The 16,040-nt window shown below is 35.8% G+C and overlaps 1 protein-coding gene across 17 annotated transcripts in view; it reads left to right on the top strand.

The window, feature by feature from the left end:
* LOC129421321 (nuclear factor 1 X-type) overlaps nt 1-16,040 on the top strand; it is a 196,177-nt gene that overhangs the window by 34,443 nt on the left and 145,694 nt on the right. The window contains exon 1 of one of the 17 annotated variants that reach the window (XM_055176852.2): nt 2,580-2,846. The exons of 15 other annotated variants lie outside the window; for them this stretch is intronic. In XM_055176852.2, coding sequence (XP_055032827.1) covers nt 2,820-2,846 — 27 coding nt within the window. In that variant the 5' untranslated portion in view covers nt 2,580-2,819. Of the gene's footprint in view, nt 1-2,579; nt 2,847-16,040 lie in introns of those variants that run through there. One more of the 17 variants, XM_055176866.2, reaches the window with a different exon arrangement.

Below are 16,040 nucleotides of genomic sequence, written 5' to 3'. Positions count from 1 at the left end.
ATAAAGTGAATAAAAAATGAATAAACAATGTTTTGTCGTATAGACTTTAAAGAGAGCTGACATCTGTTTATGGTTTTATGAAAGACTTCGATTTAGGCTGTAGACTTTGTGACTTATCTTTTTGTTTACCTTTGGTTCCATGTGTGTATACACATGCACTTTATAACAGATTATCTAAACTGTGCTCATGTGCTTTGTGTGGTTGCATTTAAATGACCTGTATTTGTTTTGTCCATTTACGAGTCAAAAACTATTATTTAACGAATTAACCTAAATAGTTCACACTAACAAAAGTATATTTAAAAAGTCTGAAAAATAGAAATAGTTACTAAAAATATTGAGTAGTATCATGACGTTAAACTGCACACATTGCTGTATAAATCACAGTTCAACATAGTAAAACTTTAAGCAATAATCACAACAAGTTAATGTACATTTACCATTACCTGCATGCATAGCTTTAGTTTTATTATTTACTATAGTATAGTATAAAAATACACTTAAAATAAGTAATTACCATACTTACTGTAGTATTGTGTAGTATTATCTATAGTGAATTGATAAACTGTTATAAAATTACTGTATTGTACTGTAATATTTACTATGGTATGGTTAAAAAACGCAGTTTTACTATAGTTTATTGTGGTAGTATACTTCAGTATTTTCATGTGGGTGTACAATACGATACTATACTATACTATTCGATAGTACACTATGCTTATATTATAATATGCTATTACAGAACAGTGCTTACTATACTATACTATACTATACTATACTATACTATACTATACTATACTATACTATACTATACTAGTAAAGATCACGCTTTCATAATGTAAAGTATTCTGTTGTACCATACGGTAGTGAATTAATATACTGTATACTGTAATATACTGTAATATTCTGTACTATACTGTAATATTTATGATGGTAAGGTTCAAAAACGCAGTTTTACTATAGTTTATTGTGGTAGTATACTTCAGTATTTTCATGTGGGTGTACAATACTATACTATTCAATAGTATACTATGCTTATATTATAATGTGCTATTTTATACTGTTTAAAAACAGTGCTTACTATACGATACGATGCGATGCGATACGATACGGTACGATACGGTACTGCTATACTAGTAATAACCATGGTTTCATAATGTATAATATTCGGTTGTACCATACAGTGTGATATACTGTACAGTGTATTATACTGTAATATTTACTATGGTTACAGTGTACTGTAGTAAAGTATGCTTCAGTATTTTTAATGTGCATTTACAATATTACAATTTACTTTTCTATACAATACTATGCTTATACAATATTGTGCTATTTTATACTGTTCAGAACAGTGCTTACTATATACTACACTACACTACACTAGTAATATCTACGCTTTCATAATGTATAGTATTCTGTTGTACCATACAGTAGTGAATTGATATACTGTATGCTGTAAATATAGTATTGTACTGTAATATTTACCATGGTAAGGTTCAAAAACACTATTGTATCTTGGACTTTTGCTACAGTTTGCTGTAGTAAAGTATGCATCAGTATTTTTAATGTGTGTTTAAAAAATTACAATTTACTTTTCTATACAATACTACTGTATTCTTCTACTATAGTGTGCTATTCTATATACTGTACAGTACAGTGCTTACAATATAGTGTGCTATTATACTATACTACAGTCTGCTCTAGTTTAATGCATCACTGCCTACTACACTTTACTTTAAGAGTCTTACGTTCATGTATAGTTAATGTTTAGCACACATTAAATCCCATATTCACAAAAAAAACTTTTGCAGTAATCACAACAAGTTAATGTACATTACAATACCACACTACCTGCACGAATAACTGTAGTTTATTTTAATATTTTCTACTCTAATAATTTTTTGTGTACTCTAGTATACACTCGCTGTAGTATTATCTATAGTGAATTGATAAACTGTTTGCTATTAATACTGTATTGTACTGTAATATTTACTATGGTAATATTATAGTTTTACTATTGTGGTAGTATATATTTTCATGTGGGTGTACAATACTATAGCCTACTATAATATTCGATAGTATACTATGCTTATATTATAATGTGCTATTTTATACTGTTCAGAACAGTGCTTACTATACACTACACTACACAACACTATAGTATAGTATAGTAATAATAGTATAGTAATAACTACACTTTTATAATGTATAGTATTTTTTTGTACCATACAGTAGTGAATTGATTTACTGTAAATACTGTAATATGCTGTAATATTTACTATGGTAAGGTTCAAAAACACTATTGTATCTTGCAACAGTTTACTATTACTTATGTATTTTTTATGTGGGGGTATACAATACTATAATTTACTATTCCATACAATACTATGTTTATGCCATAGTGTGCTATTTTATACTGTACAGTACACTGCTTACACTATAGTGTGCTGTGCTTTTATACTTTACTACACTCTGCTCTAGTTTAATGTATCACCGTCTACTCTAGTACACTTTAGTTTAAAAGTCTTAAATGTCTAGTACACAGTACACGCGTGTACACTTCAATCTGAAGTTTAAGCGCATCGGAGAGTCTGATAAGACGCGTGTTCAGTCAGCGCGAAAGCGACAAACAGACAGCGGGCGTGTGAGAGAGAGACGGAGGGAGGGAGAGAAAGTTTTTCTCTTCGTCAAACTTTGTGCAAGCTTTCACTTTCAGGCGCTTTAGGCGGAGTTACAGCAGCATGGAGTGAGCGAGCGGGCACAGCGATGCCGCAGCGCAGAGCAACACTTGCATTCAATAACGCCTCTCCAAAATAAGCATGTACTCTCCATACTGCCTCACACAGGTAAAGCCTTACTTATCCTTCTCCATTACTGCTTCTTGTACGCGTTTGTCCGGCGTTTCCGTAACTTTGCGAGTTGTACTTGAGCTCTGAATCGTCTTGCGCGCTTTTCCATGTTTAATGGCAGGACTCCAACCGAATGCCTTTACGCGTTTCATTGCGCATGGTTTGGGCAGAAAATGGCGCTTTGCTGAAAATCCATTTGATATGAAAGGAGGGCAGAAGAGGAGGAGTGCGGGGATAGATGGACTTTGGACTGCGAGTTTCATCTCGCCTCTCAAAAACTTGACTTGGGGAGACTGTAAGGCGCGTGAACTGTTTGACGTTGTTTCTGTAAGGTTTGGTGTGTTCGGATCGTCCCTGCTAAAATCTTAAAATATTTTTTTTAGAGTCAAAGGTCACCAAAAATTTCAGCTTTTCATATCTGAATACACAAGATTGTAATTTTAAAAGCAGTTATATGGATGTGCAAGATAATATTTTGTTTTATCATTTTTATTTTTAAATGAAGAGACATTGTACAGTAACTTGGTTTCAGTGCACCTGGAGAAAATACAAAGTATGTTTAAACTTTATATGAGAACCATCTGTACTGTTTATACAGTATAAAACTTATAAAAATTGCAAACTGATGCCAGTGCACAAAGTTATTTCTGTATGGTCTTGTTTGAATGCATTTCACAGAAAATTCTCTGCAGTTATAAAGTTTGTGAGCTTATACGACTATAAACAAACCATCAGTCTCGTGCATTTGTTGATTTAATGTCATCTTTAGAATGCATCAAGCTGCTGCACGTGGATTTTGGATATTATTTCAAAGGGAACATTGTTTATTTGACTTTTATGCATTTTGGCAGACACGTTTTGCTTTTTCAAAGCAAAGTGACTTGCATTGCACATGATGTAGCTGTACATTTGATCCTTAAGAAATATAAAATACATAGTTTGTGTTGTTTTATCTGATGTGCATGAGTCTTTTACTGCACAATGTAAAGTCGACAGGTCCACTTTGACTTTCTTTTTGCTTCACCATAATTAGTCTTTTAATATTACATGCATTCATGCATTTGTCTATCTATATGTCTTATATTCCAATTTTACTATTTTACACTTTCTTTTTTCTATATGTTAAAAACTGTAGCTATTTTTTAATGCATTTTTTTTGTATTCATATTTGCTTTTTTTGCATGCAGATTTCTGCACCCTTTTGAGGGGTTAACTTTACTTTCTACTAAATAATGCGCAGTGTAACACTTATATTAAAAGCTCTTTATGTTTATGTCTAATGCATGCAAATTATGTGTAATCTGTAAAAGGCACTGATGAATTTAGATTGACAGTATTATGAGGGTAACACATGCAAATAGTTGGGTTGTTACTGAAAAGCACACCAGCTATCCAAACAGGTGTTTACGACTTGGCCTTTTCAATCAGTGTATGGACAAAGAAATATTCTCATTTATCATACATCTGTTTAAACTTACAAACGCACATCACGGTTTAAATTTGAACGGAGTTGACAGCTAATTTTCCCTGGTTTCTGGAGATCCTTTGTCTTTAGAAATGGTAGCTGGCCATTTTTCAGGATTGTTCCTTAAAGTTTTTAGTCAAAGCTCTCTTTCAGACAGATGGCGTTGGTTGTTTATGTTTCTGCTATAGTGGACACTTGGCTTGCACCGCATGTGTAATTCATTTTTGAATTTTACAGCGCTTCTATTAAAACAATTTTACTTCCATGCCCCCGACACACGCTTGCAGAAACAGGGAGCGCATGTTTTCTTCTGCACATGCAAGCTACGGCCTGTTTTCCATTTAAAATACAATAGTTACTGTGTGCACGCTTGTATACTTTAATTGATTTGAAGATTGGTGCAATCTGAATGTGGAATTATTCTTTTATACTTATTAGACACATACATTAGTTTGGTTTCTTACTGTTCGTATAAAGCATTTCTGTAAATTCATTTACAGGGGTTTTATGTGCACTTTACTGTAAGTTGCCTTCTTGGTGTATAGTGTAGATATTTTCTTAGTACATAGACTGAAACAGATTTATCTCTTGGGCCTGAAATCTGCATATTTTCCTGTTTATGTTTCACTGAACCGTACCTGCGTCTGCTCCAGTGAAAACAACGCCGGAGGGTCAACCGCACGTAGAAAAGCAAATATGCTATATTAACATAAAACAGGATGACTTTAAGCTTTTATTGGATAGATTAAAGATTTAAAGTTGATCTGTTTGGAGTGAAAAAACAGCAGCTCTCCATTCTTGGTTTTTCGATACACGTAAATTATAATAGATGTGAACAGCTTTATGTGTTTACATTGATTATTGTCACCTTAAATCAGTTTAAAGGAAGTTTTCAAATTGTGCACATGGAAAACTCGGAGAAGAGGGAGAGAGCGTATGCGTGCAGTGTTGTGCTTGAGTTTCGGAGACTCGTGGCTGATGGATGGCTTCACGTTTTGGCTTGTTTGATGACCATTAATAATTAAAGCAGGTCTGGAAGACTAATAATGTCATTTCATGTGAATTAAAAAGGTTGTATGAGTGATTTTTCTGGGGTGAGCGATTACCATCTGGAATTTCGAGGATATATCACATCAATAAATTTGAGTTGTGTGTTTTAGATTAAGTGAGTTTTTTTTTGCATTTGAGTACGACTTATATTTGAATTGAAACAAAAAGCACATATATGAGGTTGTGATTCATCTAAAATGTTTTTGCTGCGGAAAAGAAAATGTGTTTGCTAGAAATTTTTTTGTTTTGGCTGTCTGACAAGTTAAAATATAATTTGAAGGCAGTTGTTTTAGAGATAAATATCTTTTTAGGTTTTATTTTAATTACCGTAACACAGTCTTCCCCTTATGTCATAAAAATGCTACGAGCCTTTCGAGGTCGTATTGAATTAAATCAATTTGCTTTGTGGTGAAAATGAGGGTCAACATCAAAAATGGTATCTAATTATGTACTTGTGTTTCGTATAATTAAAAAGAGAGAGAGATGATCACGTACAGCTGCAGGGTCACACCTGCATTTTTTAGGCCTGGGCGCGTGTACGATTCACACTTACTCATAATCATCAAATTTCGAAGACTGCATCCTCCGGAGGCCACATTTATTGGCTGCACACATAATGAAGGTTTTCTGAATTTCAGTTTTATTTTTTACTTCAAAATATATCTAGGTATTTTTTTAAAGTAAGACCCAAAATAATAAACCTTGATGATGCAGGCGACAACTGTGACTTCCAGAGGATAAGGCATTTAAAAAGAAACGCAGCTTCAGATATTTAAATTTCTGAATTTACAGCCATTTTAACCCTTGTTATATCTTGGCTTACACTTTAACATCATGCATGAAGCAATGTATTTAAGCAATGCATTTGCATGCATAAGTTTGTAGACATGCACATAAAAACAAATGTTAACATACCACTTCAAAGTATTTGTTTGTAAGCAATAAACCATCATCCCAACAGTGCCAATGTTTCCCACAGGATTTTGAGAGACTGTGGTGGTGATGACGTCACCCAGTCATGTCGTGTTTGCGTTTGATCTAATGTTGGCACCTGAAATATGTTTCACTTCTACTCTTTGATCTTTATCTGTATTATATATCAAATTATATTTTAAGCTGAATTAAGCTGTTTTAAATAGTGAAATAAAAATGTAAATAGGAATCATGAAAATTCTATTTGTGGGGGCCAGTGTTGATTCTGTGGTGGGCCACCACAAATAAATCAATGTATGGGAAACACGGAGTGCTCTCTGGCCTACCACACACTTTATCACTTCTGTCTGTCGTTCAGTTATGGGTTTCATTTGACTTTTGCAGTAGTGATCAACCAATAAGATCCAATATGTAGATAGCAGGGTGGCTGATGGCCAATATAATACTGCTTTGTACAATGCAACTTCATGATAAACAACCAATGCTGAAAGTCTCAAAATGACCAAAATATTAATATAATAACAGTCCTGGGGTATGTTTCCCAAAAAGATTTGTTAGCTAACTAATGGTTGTTACCATTGAAATTTAACAGGACTTGTGCCTGATCGATATACTTTACTTTAATATACTTCATAGTTAATCACTACTGTACAGGTTATAAATGCGCAAAAACTAGATGTGACTATAACTGAATGCAAACTAAATCTTCATTAAGCTAATGCATAAATGTTAAAAATTAGTCTTGGTAATTTTCTCAGTTATTCCAGACACAAACTTGGGGCATAGCCACGAGGGGGCCTGGGTGGGCCTTGGCCCCCTCATTTACATGTTCGGCCCCCTCAGATTTCCAATTGCTTAAAATGAAATAAGAAAATGTTGATTTCTTAGTCTGATTATTTGATTGACCAATCAAAATGCTGCGTGGTAAAATGCAGCTATTTTCAAACTTCATTGGATTAGCTCAGATATGTATGAGTTGCCCCCTCATTTTAGGATAGGACCCCCAAAAATAAAATTCTGGCTACGCCCCTGACACAAACATATTTTCAAGAATGAATATAATGCCTTTCAGAGCTGTGGTTCTGTAATCAAAGGTTTCTGTTCACATTAAAAAACTCTGGTGGGGTACGGACGGGATTATGGAAGAGTTCAGAGGGCCGTTACGCCGGTGTGCGCTCATGTGACAGGCAGGCAGTCTGCTGGTGAAACCAGAGTCTTTTTTGCTCAAAGGTGTCCAGTGGCACTGAGTCCAGCTGGTTTCATGGCATACAGGGATGCTTACAATGCCAGACGGGCACAGAGACACCGTGTTCCTTTTACTTATTCATTCTCACAGGCGACAGCCGTATCCCCTAGCCGACTGTCAAAGGTCCTGTTCAGCCTCCGTAAGAGCAGTAATGGTACAGATCCATAAACAATGATATTTTGTGGCGTTCAGGGACCACGTTAAAGGGATCATATTTTGTTAACGGTTTTCCCCTGAGGTCCACTTGTTTTTGTTATTGACTTTCATGACCACCTTGGAATTCAACAGGATGTTTTTTAGGCCTTTAAAGCCACAGATCACCCCCAAAAATAAAAAATATGACATTTATTGTTCACTCACATTCAGTTTGTTTAAACCTATATGAAGTTTTTAATTAAATATTCTGTCTTTTCTTTTACACACAGTCAATATGAATGGGGACTGAGGATGTCAAATGTCAAACGCACTATAAAGTTTTCATTAAAGGGGACATATCATGACTTTTTCCAAGTGCTATAATTGGGTCCCCATTGCTTATATCAACCTAGAAAATGTGTAAAGATCAACCGAGTAACTTAGTTTTGATAAACCATTCTTTGCAAGCATGTGAAAAATTAAGTCATTGAAATTTGACTCCCACTGTGATGTCAGAAAGGGATAATAACGCACTTTAATCTGCACTGTCCAACCACGACACTGCTATTTAGTGCAGAACTCATTTACATTTAAGGACATCCAAAATGTCACATTTTTCCTCACACCTACAAAGTGGCAATTTTAACATGCTATAATAAATGAACTATATGGTATTTTGAGCTAAAACTTCACATATGTACTCTGAAGACACCAAAGATTTATTTTACATCTTAAAAAAAAGTCTTGTGAAATGTCCCATTTAAAGAGATTTAATATATACAATAGATTTGCGTAAGGACCAAATGTATAAATAAATTACAATTAGAACAGACTTACTTTTTAATATAATGGACAAGGCTTAAAAATACCGTAGTATGCTTTAGTATTTACTATAGTAAACTGTAATAAATGATAGTACACTCTGAAAAATGTTGGGTTATTTTCAAGCCAGCGTTGGGTCAAAACGGGGATAAACCCAACCTGTTTGGTTATAAATTAGACAATGCTGGGTTGTTTTAACCCATTGTTGGGTCAAATAACAGTTTTATTTTCTGCATTAATTAACCTAACAGGTTTAACCCAACAGGTCTGGGTTCATCCCTTTTTAACCCCACGCTAGGTTGAAAATAACCCAGCTTTTTGAGTGTATACTATAGAAACAAGTACACTTTTTAAGGTACACTACAGTATTATGTAGTATTAGTGTATTGATAAGCTGTAGTAAATACTGTAATATACTGTAATGTTTACTATGGTAAAAATTCAAAAAACGGTTATGGTACCTCAAAAAAAAAAAAAAAAAAATGCTGGGTTATTTTCAATCCAACATTGGGTCAAAAAGGGACGATGGGTTGTAGTTTAACCCTTGCTGGGTTGTTTCAACTCAAACTGTTGTTTTTTAACCCATTGTTGTGTCAAATATAAAAATGTTCATGGATAGTTTAACCCAACTGCTGTGTTTGTCCCTTTTTAAACCCAGCATTTTTTAAGTGAAAGAATTTCCCACAGTTTACTATAGTAAATACTAAAGTATACCACAATATTTTTTTATTACTAAAGTATAAAATTACTTTTATGGTGCTTTTATGATTATAATTGATTTGTTTTTATATAACAACTTCAAAAAAAATCTAAATTTGGCATTATTTGTAAATGTAACCAGGTTTCTGACATCAGACATTCAATGCATTTAATTTCAGCTTTAATTCTAACTTTAAAATATAACTACGTCTTTTTTTTTAGAAATAAGGCGTGAATTAATATTTTTTATACTTGAAATTATGTTTTGAGATCTGAAAATTAAAATAAATAATTTCACCAAACATCTTTTTATTCTAAAAAATGAGATTAACTGGAATTTTTAACATTTTTATTTCAAAATTTCGTTGACTTCTTAACTCTGTTTCGTGTTTTCAGAAGCCCTTAAGTGTTTTTATAAGACCCTTCAAGCGAACACGTCAAGGTTTATAGAGCGACAAGCACAGGAGTAAATTCTCAGCCCATAATGGATGTAATAAATGCCACAGAGAGCCGTTTTATTTTGACGTCCAGTATATGAGGTGATTGTGGAGACAAAGCCGCTGTGAATCAGGGAGCGCTGGCACGGATGAACACCGCCTAGAATAAACTACCATGTAGTTTTTATCTTAAGCTTCATGCAGAAAGGCCCAAACCAATCAGCTCTCGTCCACTATCTGCACAGCTGTCTCAGCATGCGTGGAGAATGGATTCCTACTGCCATTGCCATGGGAGTCTCCATCAAAAAGAATAGGAGGATATCCAGTGTGTGTGTGTGTAGACGGCTGCCTCCACCTCTTTCCTCTCGTTCATGTCACTCCTGGCATGGATTAAACCCTGGCAGCGTCCTGGCGCTGCCCGTAGCTCCGCTGCGGCTCTGTGGTTGCTGATATGTTGTGCTGTTGCTATGGCGACGAAAGGCACACGTACCCAAATTACATAATTTAGCTCACATACACGTAAGCCGCAAAGCGCACGTTACGTACGATTGGAGCTGATCACAACCATCTTTATGAAAATACTAGCGAAGGCCCCCGTACTTATAACAGGGCAAAACAGTTCCCATAGTAACTATTTGGCAGGGTTGGCAGATGGACTAACAGGCACACGAAATCGTACATCGTGCATCGTTAGACATACAAAATTAAAACCGTCTTCGCCGAACGCGTCCATAAACCTTTGGGCTTTTCTCATTCTCTCTAGGACAATGTTTTTTTTTAGGAGTCCTCTGCGAGGAGTTTGTTAGATTTATGGGTGGGGATGGTTGCGGCGGATAGCTATGCCAGCGTTGGCATGGGTTGGGCACGCGGTGTTGCTAGGCAAATCTTCCCGCTTTGGCTTTGCGCTCCACTGGTTCCAGCTCTTGTCTGTGAAGATACTTGCTTTGTTTTGGTTGCACGGATCAAACGGTTGAGACGTTTAAGGCCGCTATGTTTGTTATGAGACTCAACCGGAGGTCAAACCGTTTGACCCAGATCTTACCGATCCCAATATAGACGATCTGCTGCAGTGCACCCCCCGTCAGCAGGGTTGGTCGGTACGATTGAAGTCTTATATCACAGCATGAGTCGTTTTATATCATATTAATTTTTAATTTGCAATATGGTTATTTTTGCTATTAATCTGAAGAAATAGTTTATATTTTAAAGGGCAAGTGTGTCATTTCTGTGATTAAACTGACTTTGGTTATCAAACAGGTGATGTGAATAGTTCCTCATCTGCTATTGGCTGAGACAGTACCACCCAAATTTTTGTTTTATAATTAAAAGTTTTGCATTCAGCTTAACACAATGATTTCATATTTTAACACTCAAGGTGTTTCTGAATCTAACTTTTGATTGGATGAGTCACATTGAAAGCCACTTTTACTTTTAACAGCATTTATTTATTTTAATCCTATTTAGTTCGTGCTCTTACTTACAGTCAATTAAAACACTCATTAAAAAGTCTCTGCCCTCATGCATAATGCATTTGGACACATGCACACGTGTACACTCTCGCACCTGCACACACTTAAACACATGAGACGCAGGTGTGCATTCTTTACTCATCCGTGTCAATCTGGTGGCGATTGCAGATCACGGCCAGCGCTGGCAGTACGCACGCGTGAATAGGAACGTCGCACCCTAACGGCACCACGTGTGCCGGATCCTCACCTGACTCGTCCTAACCCATATGGCCTCCAAAAACTCTTGACTGTCAACGTGCATCGCATTAGCACCTTTCTTCTGAACCTGGCCAAGCCCACTGTTGCACATGTACAGTAGACTTCCATGCAACAGCAGCTGTGGAGAAAATCGACAGTTTTTGGTTCAGATTGTCTATAAATTTGATTTGCCAGCAGCTATTTTTTATGAGAGTTCCAGTAACAGACTGATTTTTTTGAGCCTGCAGTATGATATCACTTTCATTTCTCAGTTGTTTCTCAAAGAAGATTTTATTAAGCAATTTCTCCAAGTGATCCAATAAGATCTAAATAAGAGAAGTAATCTCTTTGTGAGGTTCCAAACTTTGCTCGGATTTCCAATATTCCAAAGTTTAAAATACATTTTTCCAATCCAAGTTTTGGTGGTAGTTAGGCAACCACCTATTGTGGCAACCACATGGCCCCGATTTACATATTCTTTAGCAAATGTATAAATCTAGTCTGGATTATAAAGTTAATTCTGTAGCTCTGTGCTATTAAGGCCTGGGTTTACTTCACTTTTTACCTACACAGTCTCACAGAGGCTTGTGATATAGTCACGTACATTTTTTATTATTTTTTCGTGATATTATCACAAATTTCCATGTTTTTTTGTGATTGTATAACAAATTTCTTTTTCGTGTGATTATCACTTATTGGTTACTCAACTGCTTTTTTCTATTTTTAAACCATTGTCGCTTCAGTTTAGGGTTAGATTTGATGTTTGCATTAGAATGTGACTTTGTGCATTGGTTTATACTATTTTTTCTGATTTATTTTTTTATATGTCGCCTGGCGTTAGGGTTAGAGCTGGGTTTGGGTAAGTATGTCATTTTATGTAAATCTAACCCTAAACCAAAGTGACAATGGTAAGAAAATAGGACAAAACAGTTGAGTAAACAATACGTGATAATCACACGAAAACAGAAAGTCGTTATACGTTCACGGAAAAACATGGAAATTCGTGATATCACGAAAAAAAGAATCAAAAATTTATGTGACTATATAACGAAATTTCGTGAGACTGGGTTGCTTTTAAAACATACAAATTGCGGCATCATAATAGTACACGCATTTGTAGTTGTGGATACTTTTTTGCACATGCACATAAAGGAGTATCTAGTATGTAGGTCAGGGGAGATATTGTGATTTGTCGCAATGTGTATGTGTTGAGTCTATGCGACAGTGATCCGCAAGTTGATCCAAAATAAGCGGGTGCATGCGCTCACCCATGGTTATGAGTCATCCAACAATATTTTTAATGATATTCGGGTCGCAGTCTGTCGGGTCGTTTGAAATAAAGATGCCAATTTACTATTTTAAACAATTACTACTTTTAAAAAATGCGGGAACAATACCGAAAAAAATATATATATATATATTTGGCGGTCTGAGTGGGCGGGTTAGTTAAAAACGTCGGTCAGGTGCAGGGGTTGTTTATACATTGACCCGTGCATCACTGGTATGTGTGTATAAGCCAAATGAAGTATTAGCCAAATGAAGTATACTATGCAAGTGTGTTTGACTGTGCGAGTACGCTAGCGTACATGTAAAAAATCAAATGTTTTCAATGTGTGTATCAGTTCTTTTTGAACATTTCCATCTAATTTGAACAAAACCATGATAATATTAATAACTGTAACTTTGGTCACTATAATCATGATATGAAATTTTCTGTCCCATCCCTAAATCGAAGTATACTTTACTCATTTCCATCTGTTTCTACTTTTATTTTTAGGAGAAACATATGAGACAAAGTTGGTGCTTAAAGGCGGGGTGCATGATCTCTGAAAGTCAATGTTGACATTTGAAATCACACGCCCCTACCCCAATAGAATCTGGACCTTCTTTCGATAGACCCACCCCACACGTACGCAACCCAGGCAACGATGTCGGTTGGTAGACACGCCCCTTACTGCTGATTGGCTACAAGTGTGTTTCGGTACTCGGCCCGACTCCCTTTTCCAAAGTGTTTTTCAAAAATCATGCACCTCGCCTTTAAAGCTGCAATACTTTTGCCTCTCTGTCGCCATCTCTGTTTGAAGCATAAAATTGCAGTATATGTGTTAACATGGCATTTCCTGAGAAATCCGACCTGTCAGCTCAAATTATGAATCGTTATTACAAACGCACCATTGTGATTTGTGGTAAGGTACAAAAATTATGTACTCGTTTAATAACGATTTTTGTTTATTTTTAAACAAATATGTTATGGATTGCAGCTTTAAATGAATGATGAAGTGTAAACCCAATCATGTCTGCCAAGAGCAGCCTCAGTGCAATAAAACTTTGTGAAATCAGCACTTGATCATCTCAGATAAGATTACCGAGTGTTAAAAATCATTAACTTAAAGACAAATCTGTTTTTCACCCTGAGCTATTTATCCAGCGTGTGAGAGCAACAGACGTTTTGTGAGTTAACTCTGCAGAGAGTTTTCCTGTCTTGGAGGTTTGTGGGTGTGGAGTTGCTGGAGGAAAGCTGTGTCTTTTCTTCACCAAACCCACTAGGCCAAAACAGTACAGCGAAGGGAACGATCTGTGTACGCATTTTTCCACAAAGCAGCATTGTTAACAACAGCTGATCGTAAACAAACATACGTGGAGCATTACTCACGGCCGCGTGCCGTGGCGGTCCGTGCTGTTTAGCAGAGCGGACCTGTAAGGAATCATCACTGGCGGGAACAAAACTCGACAGCTTTCGTCGCCCGTCTCTAAGCGAGCAGGAAGTTGGCCAACGTCCAGCGGTGGAAAATCTATACACGGTTGCATAATATAGCATATCTTTACCTCACATGAACTCTGAGGAGGCTCGGCAGCTGTGAGCAAACAGAGATCCAGCGAGGGGAGGGTGTGTGTGTGGACAGGATTCCTGTGAGCGTCTGCTGGCTGTGGTTGCAGGCCACAAGCTTTTTCTAACAGGCCTTGTGTGGTGTAGAATAACTACAGTGAAAGTTGCCGCCCTGTGCCACTATGACATTGTGCGGTTTTACCAGACAGTTAATCATCTTGCCGAAGCTTTACAGATAGATGTTCAGATGAAAAATCCATGCGGCCTCACATGCAAGTCAAGCTTTTTGTTTTAACTTTTCCTTTCTTGTGGTTAAAGGTAACATGGGATGTTTCTTGGGAAACCATGAAGCGATTAACAGCCTTGGTTTTTGCATTAAGTGAAGCTCAAGAGAAAGAAAGTCCAAAATATTGATGTGTAGCAAGCTTTGGAAATCTCTCCTGGAAAAAACACATGTTAATGTTTTCAATTGTTTTTCGCATACAGCTTTTTAAATGAGATTAAGTGGAAATATTATGCACATATATCACAATAACTGAATGATTGAAATACTTAAAAAAGTTATGCATAGTCAAAATTTAAAGTCGACACAAAGTAAAGAGACTGGTAAGAAGTTTGGTTTTGTGTTTGTTTCTACAATTTCTAGTTTGATTGACAGTTGATAGGGTTTTTGAGGGGGCAAATGTCATGTTTAAAGTAGGGCTGCAATATTATGCACATATATCACAATAACTGAATGATTGAAATACTTAAAAAAGTTATGCATAGTCAAAATTTAAAGTCGACACAAAGTAGAGAGACTTGTAAGAAGTTTGGTTTTGTGTTTGTTTCTACAATTTCTAGTTTGATTGACAGTTGATAGGGTTTTTGGGGGGCAAATGTCATGTTTAAAGTAGGGCTGCAATATTATGCACATATATCACAGTAACTGAATGATTGAAATACTTAAAAAAAGTTATGCATAGTCAAAATTTAAAGTCGACACAAAGTAGAGAGACTGGTAAGAAGTTTGGTTTTGTGTTTGTTTCTACAATTTCTAGTTTGATTGAAAATTGATAGGGTCTGTTTTGGGGCAAATGTCATGTTTAAAGTAGGGCTGCAATATTATGCACATATATCACAATAACCGAATGATTGAAATACTTCAAAAAGTTATGCATAGTCAAAATTTAAAGTCGACACAAAGCAGAGAGACTGGTAAGAAGTTTGGTTGTGTGTGTTTCTACAATTTCTAGTTTGATTGAAAATTGATAGGGTCTGTTTTTGGGCAAATGTCATGTTTAAAGTAGGGCTGCAATATGGGTCAATATTATGCACATATATCACAATAACCGAATGATTGAAATACTTCAAAAAGTTATGCATAGTCAAAATTTAAAGTCAACACAAAGTAAAGAGACTGGTAAGAAGTTTGGTTTTGTGTTTGTTTCTACAATCTCTAGTTTGATTGACAATTAATAGGGTTTTTGGGGGGGCAAATGTCATGTTTAAAGTAGGCCTGCAATATTATGCACATATATCACAATAACTAAATGATTGAAATACTTCAAAAAGTTATGCATAGTCAAAATTTAAAGCCGGCACAAAGTATAGAGACTGGTAAGAAGTTTGGTTGTGTGTGTTTCTACAATTTCTAGTTTGATTGAAAATCGATTCAACAAACTTAAAGCGCATTCGTACTGCATATTGTATAGCGCATTATTCAGCAAGTTGAAACTTGTCACATTTTTCTTCAATATCGTGCAGCCTTAGTGGAAAGCAAACTTAATATTTAAAATTAATGAGCCGAACTGATATGATTTATAGCGTGCTCCCCATACATACTTTTGAGATGGTTCCCACCGAATGCTCCTGTGTGTAATTCAAAACTC

The sequence above is a fragment of the Misgurnus anguillicaudatus genome, unplaced genomic scaffold, assembly GCF_027580225.2.
Source record: "Misgurnus anguillicaudatus unplaced genomic scaffold, ASM2758022v2 HiC_scaffold_29, whole genome shotgun sequence".
Classification (NCBI taxonomy): Eukaryota; Metazoa; Chordata; class Actinopteri; order Cypriniformes; family Cobitidae; genus Misgurnus; species Misgurnus anguillicaudatus.
Note: the sequence above shows the minus strand (reverse complement) of the source record. Positions and strands in the feature narration are given on the sequence as shown.